The following is a 27,868-nucleotide window of genomic DNA, read 5'->3' on the forward strand; positions in this document are numbered from 1 at the left end:
GTGAAAACCCTATCATTGTGAAATACTACTATAATACTATTAAATACTACTACTAAAAGAATGTAATTTATTTCTGTGATGCAATGGTGAATTTTCAGCATTATTACTCCATTCACATGATCCTTCAGAAATCATACTAATATGCTGATTTAATCAGCATTTCTTCTTAACCTTAGTTAAACGAGGCAAGTCACTTAAGAACAAATTCTCATTTACAACAGCATGATCCTGGCAGGAGAATATCATACATATCATAATTGTACACATACAGTTCACCAATACACACACAAAAATGTAAACATTATCACTGATGAAAACAGTTTTGTTGTTTATCGAAACCATAATAGATTTTTTTTTCAGGTTACTTTGAATAGAAAGTTCAAACGAAAAGCATTTATTTGAAATAGAAATCTTCTGTAACATTCCAAATGTATTTGCTGCCATTTTTGATCAATTACAGTCGTGGCCAAAAGTTTTGAGAATTACATAAATATTAGTTTTCAAAAAGTTTGCTGCTAAACTGCTTTTAGATCTTTGTTTCAGTTGTTTCTGTGATGTACTGAAATATAATTACAAGCACTTCATACGTTTCAAAGGCTTTTATCGACAATTACATGACATTGATGCAAAGAGTCAGTATTTGCAGTGTTGGCCCTTCTTTTTCAGGACCTCTGCAACTCGACTGGGCATGCTCTCAATCAACTTCGGGGCCAAATCCTGACTGATAGCAACCCATTCTTTCATAATCACTTCTTGGAGTTTGTCAGAATTAGTGGGTTTTTGTTTGTCCACCCGCCTCTTGAGGATTGACTACAAGTTCTCAATGGGATTAAGATCTGGGGAGTTTCCAGGCCATGGACCCAAAATGTCAACATTCTGGTCCCCGAGCCACTTAGTTCTCACTTTTGCCTTATGGCATGGTGCTCCATCGTGCTGGAAAATGCATTGTTCTTCACCAAACTGTTGTTGGATTGTTGGAAGAAGTTGCTGTTGGAGGGTGTTTTGGTACCATTCTTTATTCATGGCTGTGTTTTTGGGCAGAATTGTGAGTGAGCCCACTCCCTTGGATGAGAAGCAACCCCACACATGAATGGTGTCAGGATGCTTTATTGTTGGCATGACACAGGACTGATGGTAGCGCTCACCTTTTCTTCTCCGGACAAGCTTTTTCCAGATGCCCCAAACAATCGGAAAGGGGCTTCATCGGAGAATATGACTTTGCCCCAGTCCTCAGCAGTCCATTCACTATACTTTCTGCAGAAGATCAATCTGTCCCTGATGTTTTTTTTGGAGAGAAGTGGCTTCTTTGCTGCCCTTCTTGACACCAGGCCATCTTCCAAAAGTCTTCGCCTCACCGTGCGTGCAGATGCGCTCACACCTGCCTGCTGCCATTCCTGAGCAAGCTCTGCACTGGTGGCACTCCGATCTCGCAGCTGAATTCTGGCGCTTGCAGGACTTTCTTGGACGCCCTGAAGCCTTCTTTACAAGAATTGAACCTCTTTCCTTGAAGTTCTTGATGATCCTATAAATTGTTGATTTAGGTGCAATATTAGTAGCCACAATATCCTTGCCTGTGAAGCCATTTTTATGCAACGCAATGATGGCTGCACGCGTTTCTGTGCAGGTCACCATGGTTAACAATGGAAGAACAATGATTTCAAGCATCACCCTCCTTTTAACATGTCAAGTCTGCCATTCTAACCCAATCAGCCTGACATAATGATCTCCAGCCTTGTGCTCGTCAACATTCTCACCTGAGTTAACAAGACGATTACTGAAATGATCTCAGCAGGTCCTTTAATGACAGCAATGAAATGCAGTGGAAAGGTTTTTTGGGATTAAGTTAATTTTCATGGCAAAGAAGGACTATGCGATTCATCTGATCACTCTTCATAACATTCTGGAGTATATGCAAATTGCTATTATAAAAACTTAAGCAGCAACTTTTCCAATTTCCAATATTTATGTAATTCTCAAAACTTTTGGCCGCGACTGTACATATAGAATATAATATAAAAAAACTTAAAGTATATACACTTTTAAAGTATATATTGTAGGGCTGGGCAAAATGTTTTTTTTTTTTTTTTTTGGATTAATTGTTTTTTTAAATGTCAATTCGATATCTATTCTCAAAAGCCATGAATCAATCTTTTCCAGTATTTATTTCAGCACACATTTAAAACAAGATCTGATTAATGTGAATCTTTTTATTAGTCTTCTCCCCTAGATGTCACCCTCTTATTTACCTTGCGCAATGTTACAACAGAAAAGTGAAAGTGAAGTGTAAGTTGTGACATTTGCCAAGGATGGTAACCCATCCAAGTGCACACACACAGCAGTGATGAGTGAACACACACCGGAGCAGTGGGCAGCTATATATCCAGTGCCCAGGGAGCAACTGGGGGTTCAGTGCTTTGCTCAAGGGCACTTCAGCCATGGGTATTGAGGATGGAAGAGAGCACTGTTCATTCACTCCCTCCCACCTACAACTCCTGCCAGCACCGAGACTCGAACCTGTGACCTTTGGGTTACAAGTCCAACTCTCTAACCATTAGGCCACACTCACTGTGTTTTTATCCTCTGCTGTCTCACTATGATGATATGAATTTTACCGTTTAATCTGACAAAACTACTGGATTATCACATACACCTCACGGCAAATAAAAGTTTAGTTTATTGTGAAGAAACTAAAAAATATATTATTTAGCAGACTATTATCTTTATGAATATATATATATATATATATATATATATATATATATATATATATATATATATATATATATATAACTTAATATAAATCTTTATTTTTAAATGAATAATCACATTTGTTTTCTTTTTAATTTTAACTGTAAACCTCTGTTGTGCAGCACTTTGTTTGCCAAGAAATAAAAGGGTTTTTCATTTGATAAAGATAAATTAAATTGTTTATGCCTTCATTTGGTTACCAGAAAAATTAAGAGAATTTTTTTTATGGCCCTATTATGGTTTAAAAAAGGACCCTATACAAAAAAAAAGAAAATGTTTAAATACAGGCTAGTGGCTAAACTGATGTTTACTGTTCATTTTTTTGAAATATCAATAGCATTTGTATTAAAACTTTATTAACTGAATGTAATAAAAAAACAAAAACGAGAATCGCACCAAGAATCGAATCGAATCGAGAGCTTATGAATCAAAATCGAATCGAATTGGGACATCTGAATCGATACCCAACCCTTTTAACCTTGATCAGAAGGTCTTCTCCATAATAAGCATGATCTAGTTGTAACTGGTATTGAGTCTTTGCACACATTCCTGCACTTTTGACAAAGTGGTTTGATGTTCATCGTGTTTGCTTTCCTCCACCATCAGGGCGATATCAGCTTTGATCTACAATGTGCTCAAAGCCTTCATGGAGATGAACAGCGCCTTGTTTGATGAACTCGCCGCCAATTACAAATCAGACAGGCAAAGGTAAGAAACAAACAAACAAACATTGTTGTAAACTCCTGCAGTTTACAGCGCGGCTCAGATAACCTCTACCTCTCTTTCTTTCAGGGAAAGGAAGAAGGACAAGGAGCGAGAGGACCTATGGAGGAAGCTGGAAGATCTGGAGCTCAGACGGGGCGTCCAGAACAGTGATGGCGTCATTCCCACCTAACACGGACCTCGTCTCCGCCCTTCTGTGTGGTCCCAACCAATCCCTTTCTACTCTGCCACAGGGACCCCGTCCCCCTATTTGCTTCTCATCCTGCGTACTCTACCGCACACTCCCTCGTTCATTTCCTCCCTTTCAACAGCACTGTAAATAATCCTCTCCCTCTTTCCTGTATCATACTACTACACTGAAAGGAAGAAGAAAAAACAGAAAATTCGAAGAGAGACTTAATTTGCACTCCTTGTTGTAAAAAGAAAAATATGGTAAAATGATAATCAACTATGGTCAAAGGATATATATTTAAAAAAAAAACCTTTTCAGTTCAGAAATTGTTCAGCGTCTCCATGTCAGTATAATGTTCTGGAAGGAATTTCCCTGGGACTTTGGGATCTGTGCTCACCCTGCAATTAAAGATGTCTTATGTGAGGATCCCGTGGCCATCATGTATCTTTTTTTTTTTTTTTTTTTTTGGTCCCTTATGAAGAGAGACCTTTTCATCTAGACATAATTCGACTCCCCTAACTCAAGGGACACAAACCAGAAACCCATGACGTGAATATAAGGAAAACAGGAGTGGAGAGAGAAAAAAACAAACATTGAACATCCTCTCTGTGGGTTGCATTTTTGTTCTTTTACAGGATGATCGGCCCAGTCCTTTACTGTACAGTATGGACAGGTGTCCATAACTTAATGTGCGAGATGGGCCGCAGTCAGCTACGGCGGTTACCTTCGCTCAATAAAGAGGACAAACCTCTCTGAGGACCTTTATTTTTTTAACTTGTGAACCAGGTAATGATCTGGTCATAGTTTCATGCTGTCTGCTGTGGAGACTCTTGGGAATTCCAATGTGGAAATTCAGTAGTTACCAAGAGTACATCAAGCTCGGTTTCTCCGACACTAGCAGGGACTCGTGGAATTTCAGTGGCGCACCGTGTTCAGAGCTCATCCAGTGTTTTTAAAACCGTTAGGTGACATATTTTTCATAAAGAATATTCTGAACTGCTTTTCGTGAGCCTCCCAGATTTCCACTGCTTGGCTCTGTTCGTTTTGTTTTTAGGGTGGGTGGATGTCGTCTACACGACCGAGCTGAGCGAAACAAGGTTTTTTTTTCTTTTCATGGAGTGTTTGAAATGAAATCCTGCTTATGGTGGGGGTTTTTTAGGGCCTAACTCTGATCCGGTAGGTCATAATCTCTCTTCTGAAATACCAGCCGCCAGGGCAGGTTAGTAAAAAAACTAAAAAGCACTTTGATTTACAGCTCATTAGTTGTTCTTCTGGCACTTCAGCCCCTTTTCTTCTCTTCTTTTATTTGAAGTCTCAACAATCGTGGTTGTGGATTTTACATGTGAGGAGGATGTATTTTATTATATTTTATTTTTTTGGCTTAATCACGTGTCTCTCTTTTTCTCTTTCTTGTTTTATCTCTCCCAGGCTCATAGTGTGTTTTATGATGGCCCAAGTTTGATATGTAAAAAAAAAATTCAAAAGAAAGGGTTTGATGAATAGAATAAATCTAATTATTTTAAAAAGAAAGAGATATTAAATAAACCTGTTTTTTTGTGATAAACTTGGCTGCTTTGTTTTTAATTGCTTTTGTAGGTTTCAGTGTAATATATATTTTTCAGAACTACACCTGTATCAGTTTGATCTGATTAACCCATGAGGCTTAGTGTCATCTGTCTATTATTATTAGAGTATACAAACATACAGTTTGATCTGAGAAAATAGGTTTAGATTAAATCAATAAAAGCATTAATGTGCAGTTTAAAACCAGTAGGTGGCAGAAGGCGTATTCCAGATGAATGATACAGAGGAATTAATTTATTAAAGCAACAGAGTATGGTAGTTGGTAGTCTTGGTAATAATTAGACTTAAAGATTTGATATTTTCTGTATTTCCTGTTGTCATTTACTCACCCTCATGTCATTCCAAACCTGTATGATATTTTTTTTTCTTCTGTTGAGCACCTAAGAAGTCAGATATTTGGGGTAGTCAAACAGTTGATGGTAGGCATTAATTGTCATAGTATGGAGAAAAAAAAAAAATCCTATGAAAGTCAATGGCTACCGACAACTTTGATTACCCGAAACATCTTATTTTGTGTTACACAGAGAAAGAAATTCATACAGGTTTGGAATTACATTTTACACAATTTACATGTAAAGTTGTGGCCTAATGGTTAGAGAGTCGGACTTGAAATCGAAAGGTTGTGAGTTCGAGTCTCGGACCGGCAGGAATTGGGGGGAGTGCATGTACAGTTCTCTCTCCACCTTCAATACCACGACTTAGGTGCCCTTGAGCAAGGCATCGAACCCCCAACTGCTCCCTGGGCGCCGCAGCATAAATGGCTGCCCACTGCTCTGTGTGTGTGTGTGTGTGTGTGTGTGTGCGCGCGCACTTCGGATGGGTTAAATGCAGAGCACTAATTCTGAGTATGGGTCACCATACTTGGCTGAATGTCACGTCACTCACTTTCAATGTATATGTAAGAAATCTTAAACTTAGGCATAGATTTGTTGGAGGTGAGGGACCCATTTATAATTTTAATGCTTTCATCTTGCGCTTGTGGCTAAGCTCAATCTAAAAATGGCAGTGATTTACATTAGGATGACCAGACGCCCTGGTTTTTGGTGTCCTGTCTCATCGTTTTACAGCAAGTTTAAAACGGACATGAACACTGCAAGTCTGCAACAAGCGAGCGCGTAGTGATTATTTTCACAAACAGAGGGCGCTGAAAGCTACGCTGATGATTACTTGCTTGGTCTCGCCGCCTGGAGGAGAGCAGAGCACTATTATCATCAATTATCAAAAGAAACACTGTTATCGCTTTCAGAGTAGTCACATACTATTACGTATGTAACAGGGTAGGGCATTGTTTTGCTCACAATTTTAAAAGTTAACGTTACCAAAGCTTCACAAACATACCTGTTAAGTATCCATGAAGACCAAAGATGTTCTTATTATGTGGAGATGTCAACTTCCGCACTTCATTTTGCTACACAGAAGTAAGCTATTTTATTTAAATGTGTGAGATTTCCTATTCGTTAGCCGCTATAGATTACTAGAAGTGGAGTAAACGGTAAGACTATCTGCGCTACCAAGCAGTGTGTTTATGATTACAATAATACATCAAAATAATATTACAACAACAAGCACAACAGACTGTTTTGTACAGGTAAAATAACAGGACGTGGATGTCACCGGAACATTTCACCTTTCAGTTGCAAATAGCCTTGACATCATTGAAAAGTATATAAAGCCACAACGAACATTTAACGGCAAGCAATATAAGACGATAGGATGTTGCTTCACAAAAGCAGTTTGGACCGCAGGTATAAAACTTGTGAGTACTTCCATGAAAGATTTCAAAAACGATTCTAAAGTTTTATCACAAGCTTTAATCACTCTTGTGTATATTTACAACACATTTTTAGTTTTGGCATAAAGCTGTCATGTTTCTTAAGCATATAAATCAATACATGAAATTTCAAGACTTAAAAATATTAGATGTAAGTTTACAGTTCAAGTTCTAGCTCTTTCAACCAGCGACTGAATACTGGTCTTCTCATTAGCATTACAGTATATAAACTATTGCATAGGACAATGCAAGGCACAGTGTCGTAAGTGCACTTAATTAAACTGAGTGAAGAAACAAACTCTATGCTACATTAAAGGCAAGTGAATGACGGCTCATTCTTCCTCTCTGTGGAGCAGGCTTGATTCCTCTGCCAGAGGATGGTCTCTAGCACCTTGCTGGCTCCGATACCTGAGGTCAAACTAAGGAACGACTGAATCAGAATCTGCAATCAGAAATAATCAGTAACAGTTCTGGTGTCCATAACATCATGCTCTGAGAACTACAAGTACTCACAGGACATCTTTTGGTATGTGACTATGGAAGCTTAAACTGTTGGTTAACCTATACATTGTTCAACACATGTCCAATACAAAAATTTAAGGGTTACACATAATATTTTCCATATTATTTGACACGTGTACCAAAAACACAGTAGGGACTTTGAAAAGGACACATATTTAGGGTGGGACTGCTGAGAGTCCATGATCAGCGGTGCAGTTTACAGCATGACCACACTACATGCCTGAGGAAAAAAGCAAGTCCGAAGAACAAAGCCATTTGTGTCTGAGCTGATCTTTAAAAGGGAAAATGAGGGGGTTGCTTCAGCCACAGGCAGAACTGAGCCGTTAGACAATGTATAAGCCTGGTCCACAGTAAATACACAAGTACTTCAGCTGAAATAGAGAGTGATAGGGTGATAGTGAATTTTTTTTTTCACAGAATCGAATCACTTAAGAGGACTGAGTGCCACTTAAAAAAAATATATATATATATATATAAATGATAATATCTTTTATATTTAATGTTTAAAATGTTAACTGTAAATCATCACAGTAATACAGTGCTGCAGGGAAGATGTGTTTTTGTAGGCAAATGTTGAACAGTTTTTGTTTTAATGTCTCAAAAAAGGTCTGCGGTGGACACAAGCTCAAAATATTTCCCAATGTTATTCTACAACATGCAATACACCAATAATCTTCCCTCGTGACATTTTTACAGCTTTTACCTCTCTTGAAAATGGTTTGGTTTCCAGATGGATCATTAAAGAATGTGGAAATCCTGTAGAATTTAACCAATCGGATGACTACTTTCCCATTTTGTGCACCTTATTCATCAGACATTCAGCCAACGTTTCATGAATGTGATGTCTGAGGCTGAGACTAGAGTAATGTTAACTTCCAGGTTACATTGCATTCAAAATTATTTATATTATTTGTTACATTTAACTACATTTTTCAACATTAATGAAATAAACTGTTTAAAATATGTCACAATTTGAAACATGATTCAATTTTAGTTTTTGAATGAATACATTGGTGATTGATATCTTCATTTTATTTTTGAAGTGGCACGTACACTCATCTGTACTTTTAGTCCTCCATTGGCTCATTTTTAATAGAGGAAAAAGATTTTTTTAAATGTGTGTAGGCAGAGTGATTTGAGAAGACAAAATACAGGCCCCTTCAAAAATCATAATGTAATGCTTATGAAAAATATAACAATTACAGCACCATTTTATGGTATCATTGTTCTACACCTACACTGTATAAAGGTCTGATGGCTCACAGAAATGTGACTAAGTAAACTTCAGGGCATCTCAGTTTTAAAACCCAAGGAAATATAAATGAATCATGGGATAATGTTGTCACGAGATACATTTCCCTTTATCCTGATTTCAGTCTTCACCCAGTGTGCTTGATTGTCACTCTTTTTGATGAATAACATTATTTTACGTTTCTTTGACTGTATAGTACCATAGCGGTTTATCAGTATTGTTCATTTTAAATGACCCAAAGATGCATTCATTACTTTCTCTCCCTCTCTCTTTTTGTGTCTGCTCTACCTCTATTGATAAGTTGGCCATCCTCCATAGAATTTCCCTTATTAACTAGCTCAAACTGCTGAAGCACTGACTCTAGAAAGAGTGCAATATTGATTTGAGGTGACTGAGAGAAATCCAGCTTATTCGGAGGAATGGATTTTCATTTTTTCATAAGCCTCGAGAAACCATATAATATAAAAAAAAAAATCCAATGGCTCAGAGCTGAATCTGAAATGTTGGATTGGAGATTGGCGATGTCGCGCCATGTTGGTTCAAGAAACCGCAGTCCCGTCTGAGACTTCTTTGGCTTGAGAAGCGGATCCTGTAAGGCAATGCGGGGGGAAATTAAGGCACTTGGTTTGGACAGTGTAGCTCTCCACAAGACATACAAACCGAGGGCAAAGGCGGTTTAGGGTCTGTTACTCTGCCCAAAGCTTTGAAGGAGAGTGGGTGTTCACAGTTGGAGATGTTTTATCCTCACATGATAGCACAACAGCCCCTGCAGGCCGCACAGCCCCGCTTTTGTTTCTTTGGGCTGAAGATTGTCAGGATGGCCTCATCAAATACTGTCTTTAGTCCCTTCTGAGTCAGTGCCGAACACTCCAGATAGCACTGGGCTCCAATCTGTGGACATCAATATACAATTTTGAAACAAAACAATTAAGAATTTTAGTTCCATAGAACACAAAAGGAGAGGTTTAGCAGAATGCAGAGCTGCTAGTTTCCATATGAAGAAAATTGATAGTGAGCACAGATTGTTGAGACTCTACAAAAGGAAATTGAAAATTCACTAAAAAACCTACCTTAAAAATCATGCTTGACAGTTGTGGTCAGCATTCATTCTCATTGAATGGAAAAGAGTAGCTCAAACACTCTTTTAAACATCTTTCTTTGTGTTCCACAGAAGAAAGTCAGTAATATTGGACGACATACTTGGAACAACATGAGGATGAGACCAAATTTTTATCAATCCTTTCAGTGCTTTGCAACACAGTGGGGAAAGTTTATGAATCATTCTTCTATTTTTTGAAGCCTGGATTTATCAAGAATAAAACAACTGAAAATTAAGCCAAACGTGTGAACATCCATCACCTCTCTGGCTAGTTTAAGGCCTTGCTCATAGGTCAGTGGCTTCTCCTTCATCTGGAGCAGACGTGCCAGTGTCTTTGGGTCATCTCGCAAGTCAATCTTAAATAGAAATAGAAAAAATAGAAAAACAACCCAATATTTTCCATAAATATTCATATTTTGACTTTGATCTGTTTGAGCTTCATCTGATAATAGACAATAATAATAACTATTAGTATTACTAATATTAATGCTTTATCTGATTATAAAATACAGCAACAATAAATTATTATGTATAGTTAATATTATTATTATTATGAAATCACATTACTGTCTAAACCAAAAAGCTCCTGCACCTGTGTCCCGATGAGGATGTAGGGCACATGAGGCATGCAGGATTTGAGTTCAGGCACCCATTCCTCCTGCACATTGTGATAGGAAGCTGGATTCACGACAGAGAAGCAGATAAGAAAGACATCTGTGTTGGGGTAAGAGAGGGGCCGCAGCTGGTTGTAATCCTCCTATATGACGACAAGTAAAGTAAGGCCCACTTTAGACTCAATTCATCTCTCTTACAATTGAAATATGATGCAAAAGATCTTTTTAAAAAACTAAATATAAGTGAAAGAGTGCAGATGATTCATTTAAAGGTTAAAGATTAATTTAAAGCTTTTTTTGTCTAACATACCCCCATCAGTTGTGCTCAGTTTACATAATTGTATAAAAGTACACATTTGACTCTGAATTAACCAACAGACTTTGAATTAAGGATTTTCTCTAAAGTGTGCATATTCATTGTGATATAATAATGCAAACATGTCTCGGGATATATAGCTGTGGAAAGCACAGTCTGAGCTGTAATAACAAATATTTTAATTGTTGATTAGTGTTATTTTCAGGTATTAAGATACTTCAACAACAGAGGCCAATTTGATTGTAACTTTAATGAGACACGTTAGCTTGACAGTTCAGGAGGATATCATGGAGAAGTGTTCTTGAAAAATATCATTACATTTAGAATCATGCTATACCATTCAAAAATGTGGGCTATATTTTTTTTCTTGTTTTTTTTTGATGATATGTGACCCTGGACCCCAAAACCAGTCATAAGGTTATTTTTTTTTTAAATGTATACATTTATATATCACATAAAAGCTGAATAAATTAGCTTTCCATTTATGTGTGGTTTGTTAGGATAGGATAATATTTGGCAGAGATACAACTATTTGAAAATCTGGAATCTTTTAAAAAGAATTTAAATAAGTCAAAATATTGAGAAAATCGCATATAAAATTGTCCAAATGAAGTTCCCAGCAATACATATAACTAATCAAAAATTAAGTTTTGATATATTTACGATAAGAAATGTACAAAACATCTTCATGGAATATGATCTTATAATATTAAGCTGTTTTAGAAGCGATAATAATAGTAAATGTTTCTTGAACACAATATCAGCTTATTAGAATGATTTCCAAAGAATTTTACGATACTGTAGTTCTTACGGCATTATTTCCTAAATAAATGCAGCCTTGGTGTGCATAGGAGACTTTTAAAAATGTTAAAGTAAAAATAAGTATACTGAGTCAATAAATGTAATGTTCTGGTAAAATTTTACATGTAGGGCATCATTATTATTCATGACTTTATTCTATCACTTATTATGAAACGCAAATGAACATAAATAATTAACATCAGGCCTTTAAAACGTCAGTGCCAAATGACAGCTCCACACCAGCACCGGCATCTTGTAAAAGTCAGTTCTTCTTGAGTGCCATTGATCTCATAGTGAGCGATCAATAAAAGAGAAGGACCAGACATCACACAGATGCTTTTCTGTATCAGTGAACTGCTTATGGGAGCAGATGTACTGGATTATATAACTTTCATTTATACAGCAATTTGTGGCTCACTACATTAGTCAGTCTTTTCAATTCTGAAACGCAGCAGATATTCTTCATTACAGCTCATACTGTGCTTGCTACAGCTATATGTCCAAGCTAAGAAACATTTACATAATTATATCAAACTGAACAGTAATACACTTTAGCTTTCTTTATTACTTCAAGCAAAAACCCTAGAAACACAGAAAAAAAGTGCGCCTCAGTGCATTGTTAGTAAAAGTTGGTAAATATTTATTCTGTTATGCAAATCAGTACCCTATAGCGCTTTTCACCAGTATGGTACAGTATCTGAGACATGCAATGTAAAATATGCACATAATGCATTTTTTTGCATATAAAAGAATTGTTTATTTACTCATAATTTATTCAAATGTATATACTGTTAGAAACTACATCCTGTTTAATGGATGCCACCCCACAGTACAATGTCAGCAACTGCCAAAGTCCTTATGAGAGAATATTCCTCATGTGAATGAGAGAACTCCTTATAAAAGCCAATACAACTGATGCTGAAAATGTTAAACTGATGAGTGGAAGTAACAGTAATGATCAATAATAAAAGAAAATAATTATGTGACTATTTTCTTCCCCAACTGATTTAAATCACTTATGACAAATATGTTGCAATATATTCTAGGATTAAAACTTGAATAACTGGCGCCCCATAAGATGTGTATTACAGAGCCGGCTGATTATGTGATGCCTTTAGACACACAAGGAAAATAAACAGCTGGGCTTTGGTTCAGATGCATCTATATATCTTCAGGCTGTGTATGAATAGTCATGTGAGTTTCCTTTTGAACCACTTAAATAAGCTAAAATCAAAGTCATTATGGTGGGCTGACAGTGACAAAAACAACCCAGCCTGTGGTTTGTTGTAATTTCAATTCAGTGCTTGCAGCTTTATTTACAACATTATTCAAAACAGGCTGTGCAGTCTACCATTAAATGTGGCTGTGATGCAAAAGGAGTTTACATTCAGAGTGATCTGACGCATGTCCACAATGCCATTTATTAATGTTTTTAAGAGTTTCAAATTCAATTGATGAAATCAGACTACAAATTGGACAACTTCCATGTTTACCACTGTAAACTGTTCTTGTCTAATACAGGCTTCTAGATCCTTCTTCTACGCAGCTATGTTGTAATTGATGCAGTCTGGCATTGTCATGTTGGAAAATGCAAGGTCTTCCCTGAAAGAGACGACGTCTGGTTGGGAGCATATGTTGTTCTAGAACTTGGATATACCTTTCAGCATTGATGGTGCCTTTCCAGATGTGCAAGCTGCCCATGCCACATGCACTCATGCAACCCCATACCATCAGAGATGCAGGGTTCTGGACTGAGAGCTGATAACAACTTGGGTTGTCCTTGTCCTCTTAAGTCCGGATGACATGGCGTCCCAGTTTTCCAAAAAAAAATTCAAATTTTGATTCGTCTGACCACAGAACAGTTTTCTACTTTGCCACAGTCCATTTTAAATGAGCCTTGGCCCAGAGAAAACACCTGGGATTCTGGATCATGTTAAGATATGGCTTCTTTTTTGACCTATAGAGTTTTAGCTGGCAACGGTGAATGGCACGGTGGATTGTGTTCACGACAATGTTTTCTGGAAGTATTCCTGAGCCCATGTTGTGATTTCCATTACAGTAGCATTCCTGTATGTGATGCAGTGCCGTCTAAGGGCCCGAAGATCACGGGCATCCAGTATGGTTTTCCGGCCTTGAACCTTACGCACAGAAATTGTTCTAGATTCTCTGAATCTTTGGATGATATTATGCACTGTAGATGATGATAACTTCAAACTATTTTCAATTTTTCTCTGAGATACTCCTTTCTGATATTGCTTCACTATTTTTCACCACCGAATTGGTGATCCTCTGCCCATCTTGACTTCTGAGAGACACTGCCACTCTGAGAGGCTCTTTTTATACCCAATCATGTTACCAATTGACCTAATAAGTTGCAAATTGGTCCTCCAGCTGTTCCTTATATGTACATTTAACTTTTCCAGCCTCTTATTGATAGCTGTCCTAACTTTTTTGGAATGTGTAGCTCTCATGAAATCCAAAATGAGCCTTTATTTGGCATGACATTTCAAAATGTCTCACTTTCAACATTTGATATGTTATCTATATTCTATTGTGAATAAAATATAAGTTTATGAGATTTGTAAATTATTCCATTTATTTTTTACTCACAATTTGCACAGTGTCCCAACTTTTTTTGTAATTGGGTTTGTATTTAGTAGGGGAAAGACATTAAACAAGTGATAAAAATTATTTTTGTGTTATGTCTGGTTTTATTCGGCTGTATATTCATTGGTATTTGGTAACAATAGTGAAATTGTAACTGAATTTTAATGCATTTGAGGGCAGTCAGACTTTTGGAGGATTTGTTATTGTGTGAATAAGGTTTAAAGTCAGCATGAAAAAAAAACACTGAAATGCATTTTATTGTGAATGATTCAGCTATACATAATGTTTAATTTGTCAATTTTTTTTACCTTGTATGTCGTAACTCGATCTTCCAGTAAAACATCAGACTGCTATCTGGTGACATATGTTGGACTTTTCCAATACTTTTTTCTGCTTAAACCCGCCCCTTTCTTACAGTATTGTTTATGTTCCTATTGTACAATAGTGTTCCTGCGGCTCAGTGGTAAAGCATTGTGTAAAAGGTGGTCGGTTTAATTCCGCGGGAATGCACATACTGATAAAAAAAAAAAAAATTATAGCCTTAATGCCATGTAAGTTGCTTTGGATAAATGTGTCTGCTAAATGCATAAATGTAAATGCAATATATTGCAATCCCTCACTTAACTCTGCCTCCATTTGAATGTACATCACAGTATAGAAGGAAACATCCGCTTCTGTTATTGTGACTATATAGACTTCAGAAGCATTAACTTACTTGTCCAGCAGTATCGTACAATCCCAGTAAATGCTGCCTCCCAGATACTGTTACATTCACTGAAAAAAATGAAAACAACAGAAAAAAAGGTTTGTTACATTCATTATGCATATCAAACAGAAAAAATACTGTGCAGAATATGCCTATAAAATGTGTGTTTGTCCAGCAGTGTTTCTGCTCCTGCTGTATCACATCCCTCTGATGTACTTCCAGAACCTTGGACCTGCTGTTTGGTTGTGGGTGGGAACGGAGGTTGATTTGGAACAGGACAGCTGTCAACAGCAAGGGGTGACCGGTTTTGGAAAACAGGGAAGGAAAAGCGGTGTGTGTGCTCGCATACATATTTGATTCTGTGTTGCGGGTGATGAGGGGGAGAGAACGGCTGTGTTGACACAACCAAAAGGAAAAAAAAACAAGACAAGTCAATCTTTAGTCATCAAGCAACCCGGAATAAAAGACCACTGCTGAGAACAGGAGAACAGCTGGTCTCAACATTTCACAGAGGTTTCAAACAAACTGCAGATACTTAGTCCGCTGTGTGTCCACACTCTTTTCAAACTCAGTACTCTGATAGTGGTTTGATAAGACTGATTAAAGGAATGCGTCTGTGAGAAAAAAAAAGGCTGTTACGTGAAGGGTTCTTCCTCATCAGATTCTTCAGTCCTCAAGCACCTTCTGAGACACCCTGAACTGAATTCAATCTTCTCAACTACAAGATGGCCTGGAATACTGATGACTGGGACCATAAAAAGATTATACCAAATATTTCATAACCCATCAACTGAACTGAGCCAGATACCAATGATGCTTCCAAAATGACCAATAACCTTCCTGTCAGAACCAAAGCACTTCCTGCAAACTATAGATCTGGCATCCTTAATGAGCTGAAAAGCTTCTGGAAAAGGAGAAGACAGCCTCTCCAACATCCCTTGAAAATAAGCCCAGCAAAATGTTCGGACGAAATTCACCACAGATAATTCAGATTAAACACTCCAATATAATGGCAATAAAAATATGGCAATGCAATTGCATTTTGAGTACAGATGAATACCACTGATTTTAAAAATAATCTGATCTTTAAAATCTAGGCTCTCCAAGAGGGTTCACCTTTTATCCTGATACTAGCTTCACAAATAACAAAAAAAAAAGCACCATAAAAGAGCGCTAGGGTTCATACAACTTGTGTGCTAGATTCCCGGTCCACTGAGGTCATATTATAGCTTTGTGTGAATATCAATGTCTAATTCATGACCAAACTGTTCGACGAGCCAGTTCCAGAGGTTAACAGCTCACTTGAAGGGTAGATTTTCATGGAACATGAAGTAAATTGTTTTATTCTTACCATCATATGATTTCAAAACACTAAGAACAAGTCACATGGACCACTTTTATGATAATTTTATAGTGTTCTGTTGACTTTTTAAATATCTTTTTTTGATATTTAACAACAAAATTTTATTACTATACTGAATGCATAATTTGAATAATTCTAGGTAGTCATAAAAATAAAACCCTAAAAGACACTGAAAACCCTAAAGCAGTTCTTACGCTAGCTTAACTGTTTCACTTGAAAAGTCATAATGTTTGTTTCATAAGTTATGATTGCAAAAAGGGTCTGTGTGGCTCTTTTAAAATTCAAATGAAATTTTCAGTCTAATCTCAATGCTAATTTGAACAATCATGTGCTCGGCTCTGGGGACAAGAGACAAATACAAAGCAGCAGCTCTAATGCCCCTAACTTAGCCTCATGAAGGTACAGAGAGTCATTGAGGAGCCGCGTGAACTGTGGTGTGTTGCAGCTGTAGCTAACCAGCCATGCGGTGTTATGATTAGATGTGCTTAGAAGTTCTTTCCCTGTAGACTCTGAAGATGGACCAGAAACAGTGGCCTTGAGTCTGGGCTAAATAAGGAGTATAATCTTTTCCTTTTATTGATTCTCTGACTCTTTATTTGCCTATAAATACAAAGCCACTAGTACAAAAAAACAAGGCTGGGGTGATGTGAGGTGAAAGTTTGAGAGAAGTAGAGGAATTCAAGTCAGTAGGGATGGAGAAGGTTTGGTGGCTGTGAATCAGGCTCTCAGCTGTTCTCTCCAGTCAGCTGCTTTTTCCCATGAGGCTCGAGCCTTCTGTAAACCCCAGCCCCCATTCTGTGACCTGGACAGAAATCAATGTTGTGTTACAGTCTCACTCAAGCAAGCCTGACCCACTGTTGTGAAACATGATTTGGGGCATCAGAAGCCCACACACCCCTCCAGACCTCAACATTCTTCATTCCTCTTTTCTCTTTCACAGACTGGCCTGTGACATTGAGTCAGCCAATATATCTGCATTCAGTGAGCTTTGGCTTATAAGAACAGTATAGCGAATTGTACAAATGCTCATATGGTTATAGCAAGAGATTGCATATTTAATTTAGACACTTTCCATTCCATTACTAGGGCATTAGGTCTCAAGCGATAAGTAAGCATTTACTGTAGACGCTTTAACTGCTCTCTCACAATTGACACCCATTTTTCAAGGGTGGACTAATGTCCACCATCCATTCCCATAAAAAATTATTTTACCAATAAATATATTGACATCTTAGATCTGGTACTATTAACGGTGCATTGTTCACCATTCAGAGTGCAATTGTCACAACGGTTTAATTTCTGTAAATTGGCCAATGCCACTACTAAATTCAACTTTTACATCAGCATGCCAAATATATCCACTATGCTCTTGCAGAGTTGTGATCCATAAATTGGTTTCTGTTTTTTGACCACTTATGCTTCTTTCAAGGCATTGGTGGTTTTGATGTTCCTGCAGCAATGTGCTTGCCAGAGGGAAGTGTACATAATCTGCATACACATTTTGTATAGCATAACTAAAAAAGACATTAATGTGATTAATCTTGTATTCTGAAGCCAACAGTACCTGTAATGCCCTTACACAGCACTTGCTATAAGATCGAGCTTTTGCTTGTCAGTGAACGTTTTGTCACAGTACTTCCACTCAGCAAAACATGAATTGAGCTCAACCACTCCACTAATTATGAATTTTCATTTAATTACTTATTAGGAACTCTTTCTAGGTTTCTATAAGCCACTTATCTTTAAGGTCTTACTCAAAATATTTACATTTATTATATTACTTGAAGGGACAGTTCACCCAAAAATGGAAATTCTATCATAATTTACTCACCCTCATGTTAGTACTATTATGTTTTGGACCTAGATTATCTAGAACAAATTCAAGGGAACTTTAGATGTAACAACTCATGTTTACCACAGGCTTTTTTATGTTTACCAGAAACGTTTACTCATAGTTCAAAAGAAGGTTTACTTCCTTCAACCACTCCATTAGACACAACTTTTATTCTTTCCACCAACCAACCACTAACCAAATTTGGCGTGTTGATACCACTAACCATCAAACCACATGCACAGGATAACAGGATATCATAAGTAGCAAAGAATAAAATATCTTCAAAACCAGAACAAAAATTATCTGGGTGTTTCTGGTTTCCTTTATAGTATTTATTTAAATATATAATTATTGTTCATATCAGTGTTAATAAACCATCTAACTGATAGGCTATTGTTTTATAATAGCTCAGAATATTATTGCTCATGGTATTCTTTCAAAACCTTATGCTTTACAGATCTGCCAAATCAAGGAGAGATCAAATCAAATGGAAAATGTAGTGGAAAGACAATGAAAAAAAACAATTGGTGTTAAATTAGCGATCTGTGCTGATCCAACGCCAGCTGTGGTGAATGGAGCACTGCAGCACAAAGAGTTACCATTAGCTATGGCATAGATGAGTGTTTAACATTGAAAAGTGCTATTCCCAGTAGGGATGGGCGTTTTCCACAAATATCACATTCGAATATTTGAGCTCACAAAAAACGAATATTCGAATATTCGTTTATTTAAATTAAGTTTAATGAGTCAGACGTTATTTTTCAGCAACATTTGTTTTCGTCATTTTGAAAAAGCTTACAATAAGCTTGAACATTACACATCGTGTTTTGTAGCTGAAAAACTTTAACAATGCGTGCAAACAAACAAAAGTACAGATTAAAAGCAAAAAAAAAAAAAAGTGAACAAAGAAAAAAACGTAAAGCAGCCTGCAGCAATTAGGCTATTGTACAGAATGTAGCTTACACTTAACTTTTAAACTGTTAGCAAATCTTTTTTACTTTTTTTCTATTGTTTCAAATGTTCTTGTTAAGAAATACGGGCATGTAAACATGATTGGGGGAAAGTCGGCTCCTTAGTCTGTTAACAATAAGGCCGGCCGCGGAGAAAACGCGCTCTGATGGCACAGACGTTGGCGGGACTCACAAATAACGGTGTGCTAAGCGAATAAGTTTTGTGAAGCGCTTCATGTTTTCGTTTACCACTGAATGGGATCCTCATCTGGTGGAATACATGGCTCCAGCAAGAACTGTTCCCACTCGTCTCGGCTGGACTCTCTGTAATCATCGCTGGAGAACTGGCTCAGCCTTTTCCGACGAGTGGGCATTGCATCCTCTTCATCGTTGGTGACGGCGGCTGCATCCGCACCACTCGCATCAAGGAAAATGTTCTTTTTTTTCTTACTTCTCTCATGTTTTCATCGAGAAACCTGAGATGTTTGTGCCGAGGGTCTAGGGCAGACGCGAGAAGAGGAGTTTTCACTGCATTCTCCAAGTTAGCGGTGTTTATTCGTTGCTTGAGAGATGCCGCAACAATGTTCTTGGATCACTTTCTGTGATTATCCACGGCATATTTGAAGTACTAGAAGACCGCAGTTCTTTTAGGGGGCGTTCACATATCGCGTCTTTTGCATGCTCAAGTTCGTTATTTCCAATGTAGGCGCGCGGTATGCGCGCTCATAATGGAAGCGACGCGGTTGCGATGCGCACGCGGTGCGACGCGGTCCCGTTTTTTCCAGGCGCGTCCGCACAGCATCGAGTTAAAAACATCTCAACTTTCAGAATGCCGCAAGCGCACCGCAGGTCATGTGAAAAGAATTAAACATTCAGCTTCATCCTTTCCCGTAACAACGTTGAAAGCTCAGCCAAGATGAAGGAACAGCTGATCATAGCTGTATATGGATTGCCATTTTGAAATAAATTTAGTAGCAGAGCTACTGAAAGCGATTTTTTTGTGTGCTGCAAATCCATTTATCCTTTGCTGAAATTTCCGCGTCTTCATGGAGAGAACGCGTCGCCTCAGGAGCGCTTCTGCCCAATCGCTTTGGAAAGAAGGAGAAAGCGGCGCGCATAGCCTTTTCCACGTCTTAGGCGCGATATGTGAATGGCCCCTTAATCATTCATTAATTATTTTTTTGCTTGCATACACCTTCAAATATGCCGTGGAGAATCACAGAAAGTGACCAAATTAGGTTTTATTGTGAACTTTTTTTTTTTTTTTTGTGAAATTCGAATATCATTTTTATTTATCGAATAATTAGAGCAGAACGAATATTCGAATGTTCGACTATCCGTGCACATCCCTAATTCCCAGCCTGTGCTTATAACTTAAACGAACTATAGCTTTTCAGCTGTAGGTATTTTAAAGAGAGGTCATATGTTTATTTGCAGTTTATAACATAGATATGCTTAATTGAAAACAATCTGCAAAGTTGTTAATCCAAAAACTGCATGATAAATAAAGATATTGTCTCTCAAAAGAGAGAGTCGACTCAGAGTCGCCTTAAGGAGTCTTTTGTCTGTTAACCGGTACACGTCACTGGGTAACACATTTGAATAATCTCAGCCTGCCTGCGAAATATGAACAGAGTCTGACCTGCCCACAAACACTTCCGCTATTAGTGTGTTTACATCATGCTGAGAAGACGCTGTGTTCAAGGATACCACAGAAATACAATTCAAACCTTTTGTTGTGTGCATGTCATTTTATCAAGGACTGCTCCTCTAATCTTGGCTTTTATCTTCATTGGCTTCTAATCTTCTTTATTTGCACTAACAAGCTCTCCGAACCACAACCTGTAAGTACGATTGATAAGTTTTGTGTACATTTTCAATTGAGTGCTCAAAATAAAAAATTTTTGTGCTAATATGTGATGTATACCTAGTGCAGCTTTAGGTTTCCAGGTAAGGCATTATGCCGCGTTTCCACCGAAATTACCTGGAACTTTTGTACCAGGAACTTTTTTCCCCAGGAACTATTTTCCCCCCAGACCAGTTGCTTTCTGCGTTTCCGGGATGATTAGGCAAATAGACTGGTGACGTAGGTCTGCATGTGTTTCTCAATACAAAGTACACTGATTTTGGACGTGCATCCTCGGTAGTTCAGACTTTGTGCATTCGACTCGGGAGTGTGATCTCCGTGACGACACAAATCCGGTAATTCTGCAAACAGCAGCGTACTTGATAACATCAGTCAGCTTGCCTTGGCTACGGCAATTTTCCCCACTGTACATTTACAATAAAATGAATTATGATATCAAATACCACTGCCTCCTTTCATTTTCATTTAAACATAATAATAGCTGCAGGAATGTACTTAGTTCAGGGATATGTGTACATATACAGCAATTACAATGAAACAAAATATTATATAAATTTGCCTTTTTATTTTCATTTTAAAATATAGATAAATTGAATATAGACCAAAGATTTACCCAAAACGAATTATATTTTATGTTTAACCACTAAAGAGACATCAGAGCCAGCGGCACATATCAGAAGGTCTAGCCGAGGTGAGGCTGCTCTTAGCGAATACATGATTACTGAGCTCCTGCTGATCGCGTGGAGCTCACGCCTCTGAAATCGGCGAAACACATTTTTAAATAGGCGCTATCTTTATAAATAAACCACAGATTTGAATTTTAAACAACTACATTCTCGCCTGAAATACTTGTAAAATTACATTTCATGACAGTAATATTTAGAAAATGATCAGAATAAATGGTGGTTGAAGTCCTAATGGTGCGTGAACTCAACCAATCAGCATGTTTAGCGCCCAAGTCCCGTCCCCACGAGTTCCAGAACTTTGAAAAAGTACCACCTCGCCAGCAGGGACTTTCTGAGGGGCATTTTTTTACCCGGAACTTTATTTAGTTCCTGGTTCCCATGGTGGAAACACACCGAGTACCAGGCCGAAGTCCCTAGTTCCTGGGTAAAGTTCCTGCGGTGGAAACGCGGCTTTACTGTCTTATACTGAAGTAGTTCTGATAATTCGCTGTTAACCCACTATTTCCTAAGAATGTGTCAATTAATGCAGACTGTCGTTGTTCTAATTACTTCATTTAAAAATAAAGAATGGAGTGAAGCACACAGATTTGTGAAATTGCTATTTATTTTGTTCTGCACCGGCAGTTATAGGGTTAATGTGGGAGAAATGCGCGAGTTAGTTTAGGATGGTGCACCTGTGATACAGCTGTTCTGCATTCTGATTAAAAGTTAAGACAGCGTCTTTTGTCTGTCATTCTTCAAACATTACAGTAATGTTAGACATATTTTGGTTTACAAACTATCCTTTCATCATTGAGTCATGTGAGCACTTGGCTAACATACCAACCATTAAAGTGTTCACAGTTAAGCAGCTAAACTTTAGCTGTGGGCATGATTTGCTTGCATAAGTGTTTATGTATTTTATGTCATTATTATAAGAACGGCTGGAACACTATATTGTTTTATGTAGAGGTGCTTTGTCAATGGTAGCACTCGCTATCTGGCTCAAGGACTCCTCTCTGTGCCAATCACAACAGGTTTGGCTAGCTGACCAGAGCAGAGTAGGCTTATGGAGAAGGGAGCGGTTTACGCCAAACTAGCTTGGAACTAATCGTTTCCTAATCATGGGCAAATTACTCTAATATTAAATGTATATTCTGAGAAAATTACAATGATTTCTGACCATTGCCAAATTACTCTAATATTAAATGTATATTCTGAGAAAATTACGTTTTCTGACCTTAGATGCATTTAAACCTGTTGTAGGGGACTCCAAAACAATATTAGGACACTTTAAAATACCATGTGACCTACTCTTTAATATTGACCACGTGGTAATATCCACAATGTGGTATCACTGGTGGATTAGTTGGTTTTGTTAGGAGTGTAGTGGGAGCCACACTAAACGATGACTCATCTCAAACGCATTAACAGGCACTGTGTCATGCACTGGGAATGTCTTTGGTTTGTTTTGGACAAGAAAATTCAGATCCTGTAGGATTTATGGACGGAAACCATAGTGTTGGGTTGAGCTCTAGTTCTCTAGATTGCAATCACAATGGTTCTATATAAATAAATTTTAGTTCAATAACTCGTATTATATTTGGCCTTATTTACATGACTTATGTCTTGTAAAGTAGTCTGTATGTGTTACAGTTAGGGATGTAACGATTCACTTAACTCACAGTTCGATTCATGATCTTTTTTTTCTACAAAAAACGCTTTGGATAAAAGGGTCTGCTAAATGACAAAATTTTAATATAATGTAAATGTAAACAATAAAACTAAATTTAAAATTTAAAACAAGCCCCAAATCAAATAAAAGAACTCTCTTCATATAAACAAAATAAGGCTTTGTCTGTGCTCTTTCCATTTAAAATTAGAAACAACCACTGCATTGTAATCGTGATCCAAACAAAGAGGCTGCAAACATGCAACATGAGCAGTTTTTAATCTAAATTAGATTGTATAATTTCGAAATTTAAAGCAAAAACAGAATGGTTTGACTTCAGCTTTGTGAAACTATACATTAAAAATATCTGCATGAAACAGAAATAGCGGATGAGCTAAACGTGACGCAGATTCACTCTCTGCCAGCAGGTGGCGCTTAAAGAGTTTCCTTGGTTTCCACAATAAACAAAGCATTGCTGCACTTATGAACTTTAATATGCATTATACAGAGGCAAGATGAAAAGAAAAAAAATACCATCTAAACTTTTCTAAAGGCGGTAAGTTCCCCTCAGACATACAGTACATTCATATAAACTAATTGAATCGAGATTTGTTTAGCATCTAAACCGATTTAAATCTTCACATATTTGAATCAATTTTCAGCCGGCTCACGGTTAATCCTTACATCCCTAGTTTACAATTAATAAAAATACTAGGTTGTTTAACGGACATAATCGGAAAAAAGTTAAATTATATGATATTAACTTTTCTAATGTACAGTTCTAAAGTTCTGAGTCAGTAGTATTTTAGTCTATTAAACAACATAAATATATCTCCAAATAGCTGCTGCTTGGATTGCTCAGTTAACCATTTAACAATACATTTTGAAAAAAGCTGCTTGTTTATAAATTACATGTTCACTTCTAATTCAATTACCATATTCTCAGTGTTTCCTATATTGCAAACCGTTCCATTACTGCTGAGGCATGAATGAATATCATAGTTTTAATTTAAGACCAATTCTAGTATAGCAACACAGTAAAGCTTTCAGTGGCCTACAATGGGAGCTCTGTGCTCTTTATCCTGCACATTAAGCCACTATGTAACAATTCGCTACTTTATTATGACGCTTTGTCAAGGCCTCTCTCCAGGGGCCTAATATGAATGTAAGTGATTGATTGGCCCTGAAAGAATATAGTCTCTCTTCTTTCTCAATTTTTAATTCTGTACTACTGTCTTTCATGACATGTACTGTAGATGACAGCAGTCAACCTCTAAATGGTGCTTATAGGCACTTCTAACTTTTACATAATTTGAATTTACATCTGTTTGCCAGCAAACTATAACGGAACCAAATAATAATGCCTTTATGTGTCCGTTATTCTTTATGAGTACGGTTTCATTTCCTTAAAGGTGAAGTGTGTTGTTTATGCACAACTAATGTAACCAAAATCGATTGTAAAAATTGAAACCGGTTTCCCAAACACTCTCACTGTAGGATTCTGGTTAGGATTCTTAAAAGTTCTGTGGCAAACTTAAAGTTGTCTTGGCAGGAGATAGTATTTAAACATTAAAAATAATATCATAAAACAACAAGGTTAAAGCCTGCTCAATCATGCTTCTAATTGTTTTTGTTTTTTTTAATACCAAAAAAAGTGCCTGCATTCAAACTTTTGATCTGTGACATCATCCATTAAGTGTCCTTTGGATGGCCTCACTCATCAGCTTTATTCAACTGCAAGAGTTGAATCACACTCCCTGAAGATCTTTCCATCTCATTCAACTCCCAAGAGTTTCAAAGTTTTACTCAGTCTGTGTGTTTGTCCTGAGCCTGCACTGGCTGGAGAAAATTACAACACAGGATACTATTAAAATCTCATAAAAAGGAAAAGAGCACTACTTTTTGGCACAGCCCAGATAAACATGCCTTATTTGATCATATGGCACATTAGAGCGAAATGTGCAATAGAAAGTCCGTTGAGAATACTTGCTTTATGGCTCTTAAGCTATCAAAAACACTCACAAATGAAAGCCAAAAAGGGGGCTAAACTGAATTTTTCCCCCTTCATGTTTCATAGTAATTCACAAGCTTTTTCTCTCCAGCCCTGGAAATATGTGAATCACTCATTGTCGTATCATTAATCATCTAAAGATGCTGAATAAGAGATCTTGCTTTAAAATGTAAACAGAGTAAATATGAAATGACAGCAACTCACTCAACTGCTTTTCGAACTTTTCCACCGCTAATAACGTCAATTTAAAAGATCTGTATTGCATTTGGAAGATTGCATTAGATTAGAATGATTGCAGACATCTACTTTTGCAGCACTCCTTATATTAGTGTCATTTTGAATTTTTCATCTTAGAATTTTTTCTAGTTAGGAAAACTTATAATAAGAGATCTTAGCTACATCCGAAATCACATACTGTCTAGTAGGTGCTATATTTGGTTTGAAACATACTTTAATTTTGACTGTTAAAAGGTGTGTTTTTATATGGTATGAATATGGGAGGTATGAATGAACATATTATTCTCTATGTTGTTACTGTCACGTGACCTACCAGGGTCAGTCGCGTCCCTTCACTGCCACTTAAAAATCCTCTTCCGTGGCCTCATGGGATAGTAAATTGTATCTGAGGATGTTATAAGTCAGGTACTTTTTGCCTCCTGTTCTATTAATTCAGAAACACTGCTTTGTTCGTGTAGTCTACTGTCTTTCACCTACAATAGAAATATGGACAAGGGCTTGTTTGTAATTTTTAAGTTCTTTTAAGAAGGTTCTTTCTTTATATTTGTGAGGAAAGTGCCCTGCTGTTTACAGAGGATGTTGAAGCAGACCTGTCTGCCACTGTGTAATTAGGACTTGACCCTCATAGGATTCTGGGAGCATGCATGTGTCATAGGGGGCTTTCCCCTGATGAGAAACCAAAGCCTTTATGCATTCATAGCCTACATATGCGTTTAAGTCAGAAAAAAAAAAAAAACTTAATGGATGGCAACACATTTGTAACCATAAGCCACCTTGGTCCTACAAAGCTATAATGCCTACAGTACAGTAGACTACTGACAACGCGTTGCGATTGCATTTGATCCTGTGATCAACAGGACTCTCACTGACGCGCAGCTTGTTGCTATTTACATTGTTTAATATTTACAACATAAACTGTCTTTTGACGTCCCTAGAACAGTAAGATAGCGTAATGGCCAACGACCTTAAAACAGTTTTAATGTTTTAGTATTTTTGTTCAACTATTGTTGAATAATAAAACTGACACAGATTCGGAAGCAAAGCTTTCAGTACGTTGTTGCTATGGTTACATATTTAGTTCAAGCAACCTCTGTTTACAAAGCGATTTAAATGTTGAAAACATTGATGAAATGTGCAGCTTATAATAGCGACACCCTTTCGAGATTCATTAAGTAGGCCTACAATATATATTTTTTATTAACCCTAATTTATAGGGCTCTGATCCCCAAACTATAGCCTAATTCGTACTTTGTTTCTACTTTTTATTATGTCGGGCCTCAGTCCTCGCTCTGGCAGTTGATATCTCCTCTTTCAGGTGCTATTCTTGGGACCCCCTACCCGAGTGTAGTGGGGGGCGGTAGACAAGGATTAGGTAGATATACTGTAAACTGCACTTCATAAATAGGGAATTGAATTGAATGCTTTGAGCTGGAAACCGTCTTACCTGCATAGTGATCGAATACAGTTGGTAAATATTCCTCGGGAAAAGCATCGTTTGCGTAACTCATCAGCAAACAGGTTTTTCCTACAGCTCCATCGCCGACCACAACACATTTCAACATCTTTTTGGCCGAGGTGTCGAGAGGATCGCTGTTACTGCCTCCCTCCTCAACCGCTCCCACTGCGTTCTGTCTACTTTTCGAGCTGAGAGTAGGCATGATAGTTGGACAAGTCCAGAAACTATATCCTCCACAGGTAGTCAAGTATTCGGTCGACTAGAAATACCAGTTTTTAAGACGTCAGTCTTCGTCTGACCAGTTGAAACACGAGTTAGCGTGTCGTACGTTGCGCAGGCAAGTCCGTCAAGTAGGTGACCCACGCTTTAGCTCGCGCTTCCAAAACAATCCCTCGCCATCGACAGCAGTTTCAAGAAAACTCACTATAACTCCTACAACTTGCATTCCGATATTTTACATTTTCCTGATCCGAATACAAAACCGTTTCAAAAACATTGTCTGGGACTCCGGTTTAATTCCTTCATACTCCGAACAGCTTTCCACATTCGCCCCTACGCGGCTACGCATCGTCAGTGTCAGGAAATCATTGGTTTCCTTGGGAGTTCCATATTAGGCAGGAGTGGGCTGGGAACAATAGGGGCTCTGTCCACAGCCTCCTCAGACAGGGGACTCCAGCGGCACAGGAGGGGCGGGAGGGAGGACGTCCCAAATCTAACTGCGTTTCTTAAAATATGGCGCCACAGGGAATTGGCTGGAGGTGGATTCATTCATTCATTCATTCATTAATCCATTCACTTTCTTTCTTTCTGATTAAATTTCCTGATTGATAATTCAATCATTTTATCTAGTCTGTAGTTTCTTTCATATTAATGTATCCAGTGTTCATTTATTCATATT

At 37.6% G+C, this 27,868-nt stretch overlaps 1 protein-coding gene and 1 long non-coding RNA gene across 2 annotated transcripts; one reads left to right on the forward strand and one right to left on the reverse strand.

The window, feature by feature from the left end:
- Positions 1-3,178: 3,178 nt before the first annotated feature.
- On the forward strand, positions 3,179-3,924 carry LOC132106911 (uncharacterized). Its single transcript, XR_009424207.1, has 2 exons — positions 3,179-3,456; positions 3,541-3,924. It is a non-coding gene; the product is annotated as an uncharacterized LOC132106911 (long non-coding RNA).
- A 5,523-nt stretch (positions 3,925-9,447) lies between these two features.
- Positions 9,448-27,646, reverse strand: rhoj (ras homolog family member J). Its single transcript, XM_059513539.1, has 5 exons — positions 26,959-27,646; positions 14,925-14,983; positions 10,464-10,628; positions 10,132-10,227; positions 9,448-9,663 (listed from the first exon to the last, which is right to left on the reverse strand). The coding sequence occupies exons 1-5, from the start codon at positions 27,170-27,172 to the stop codon at positions 9,517-9,519; spliced, it is 681 nt and encodes a 226-aa protein (XP_059369522.1). The 5' UTR covers positions 27,173-27,646; the 3' UTR covers positions 9,448-9,516.
- Between the last annotated feature and the right edge of the window lie 222 nt (positions 27,647-27,868).

This window comes from Carassius carassius, chromosome 27 (genome assembly GCF_963082965.1).
Source record: "Carassius carassius chromosome 27, fCarCar2.1, whole genome shotgun sequence".
Lineage (NCBI taxonomy): Eukaryota > Metazoa > Chordata > Actinopteri > Cypriniformes > Cyprinidae > Carassius > Carassius carassius.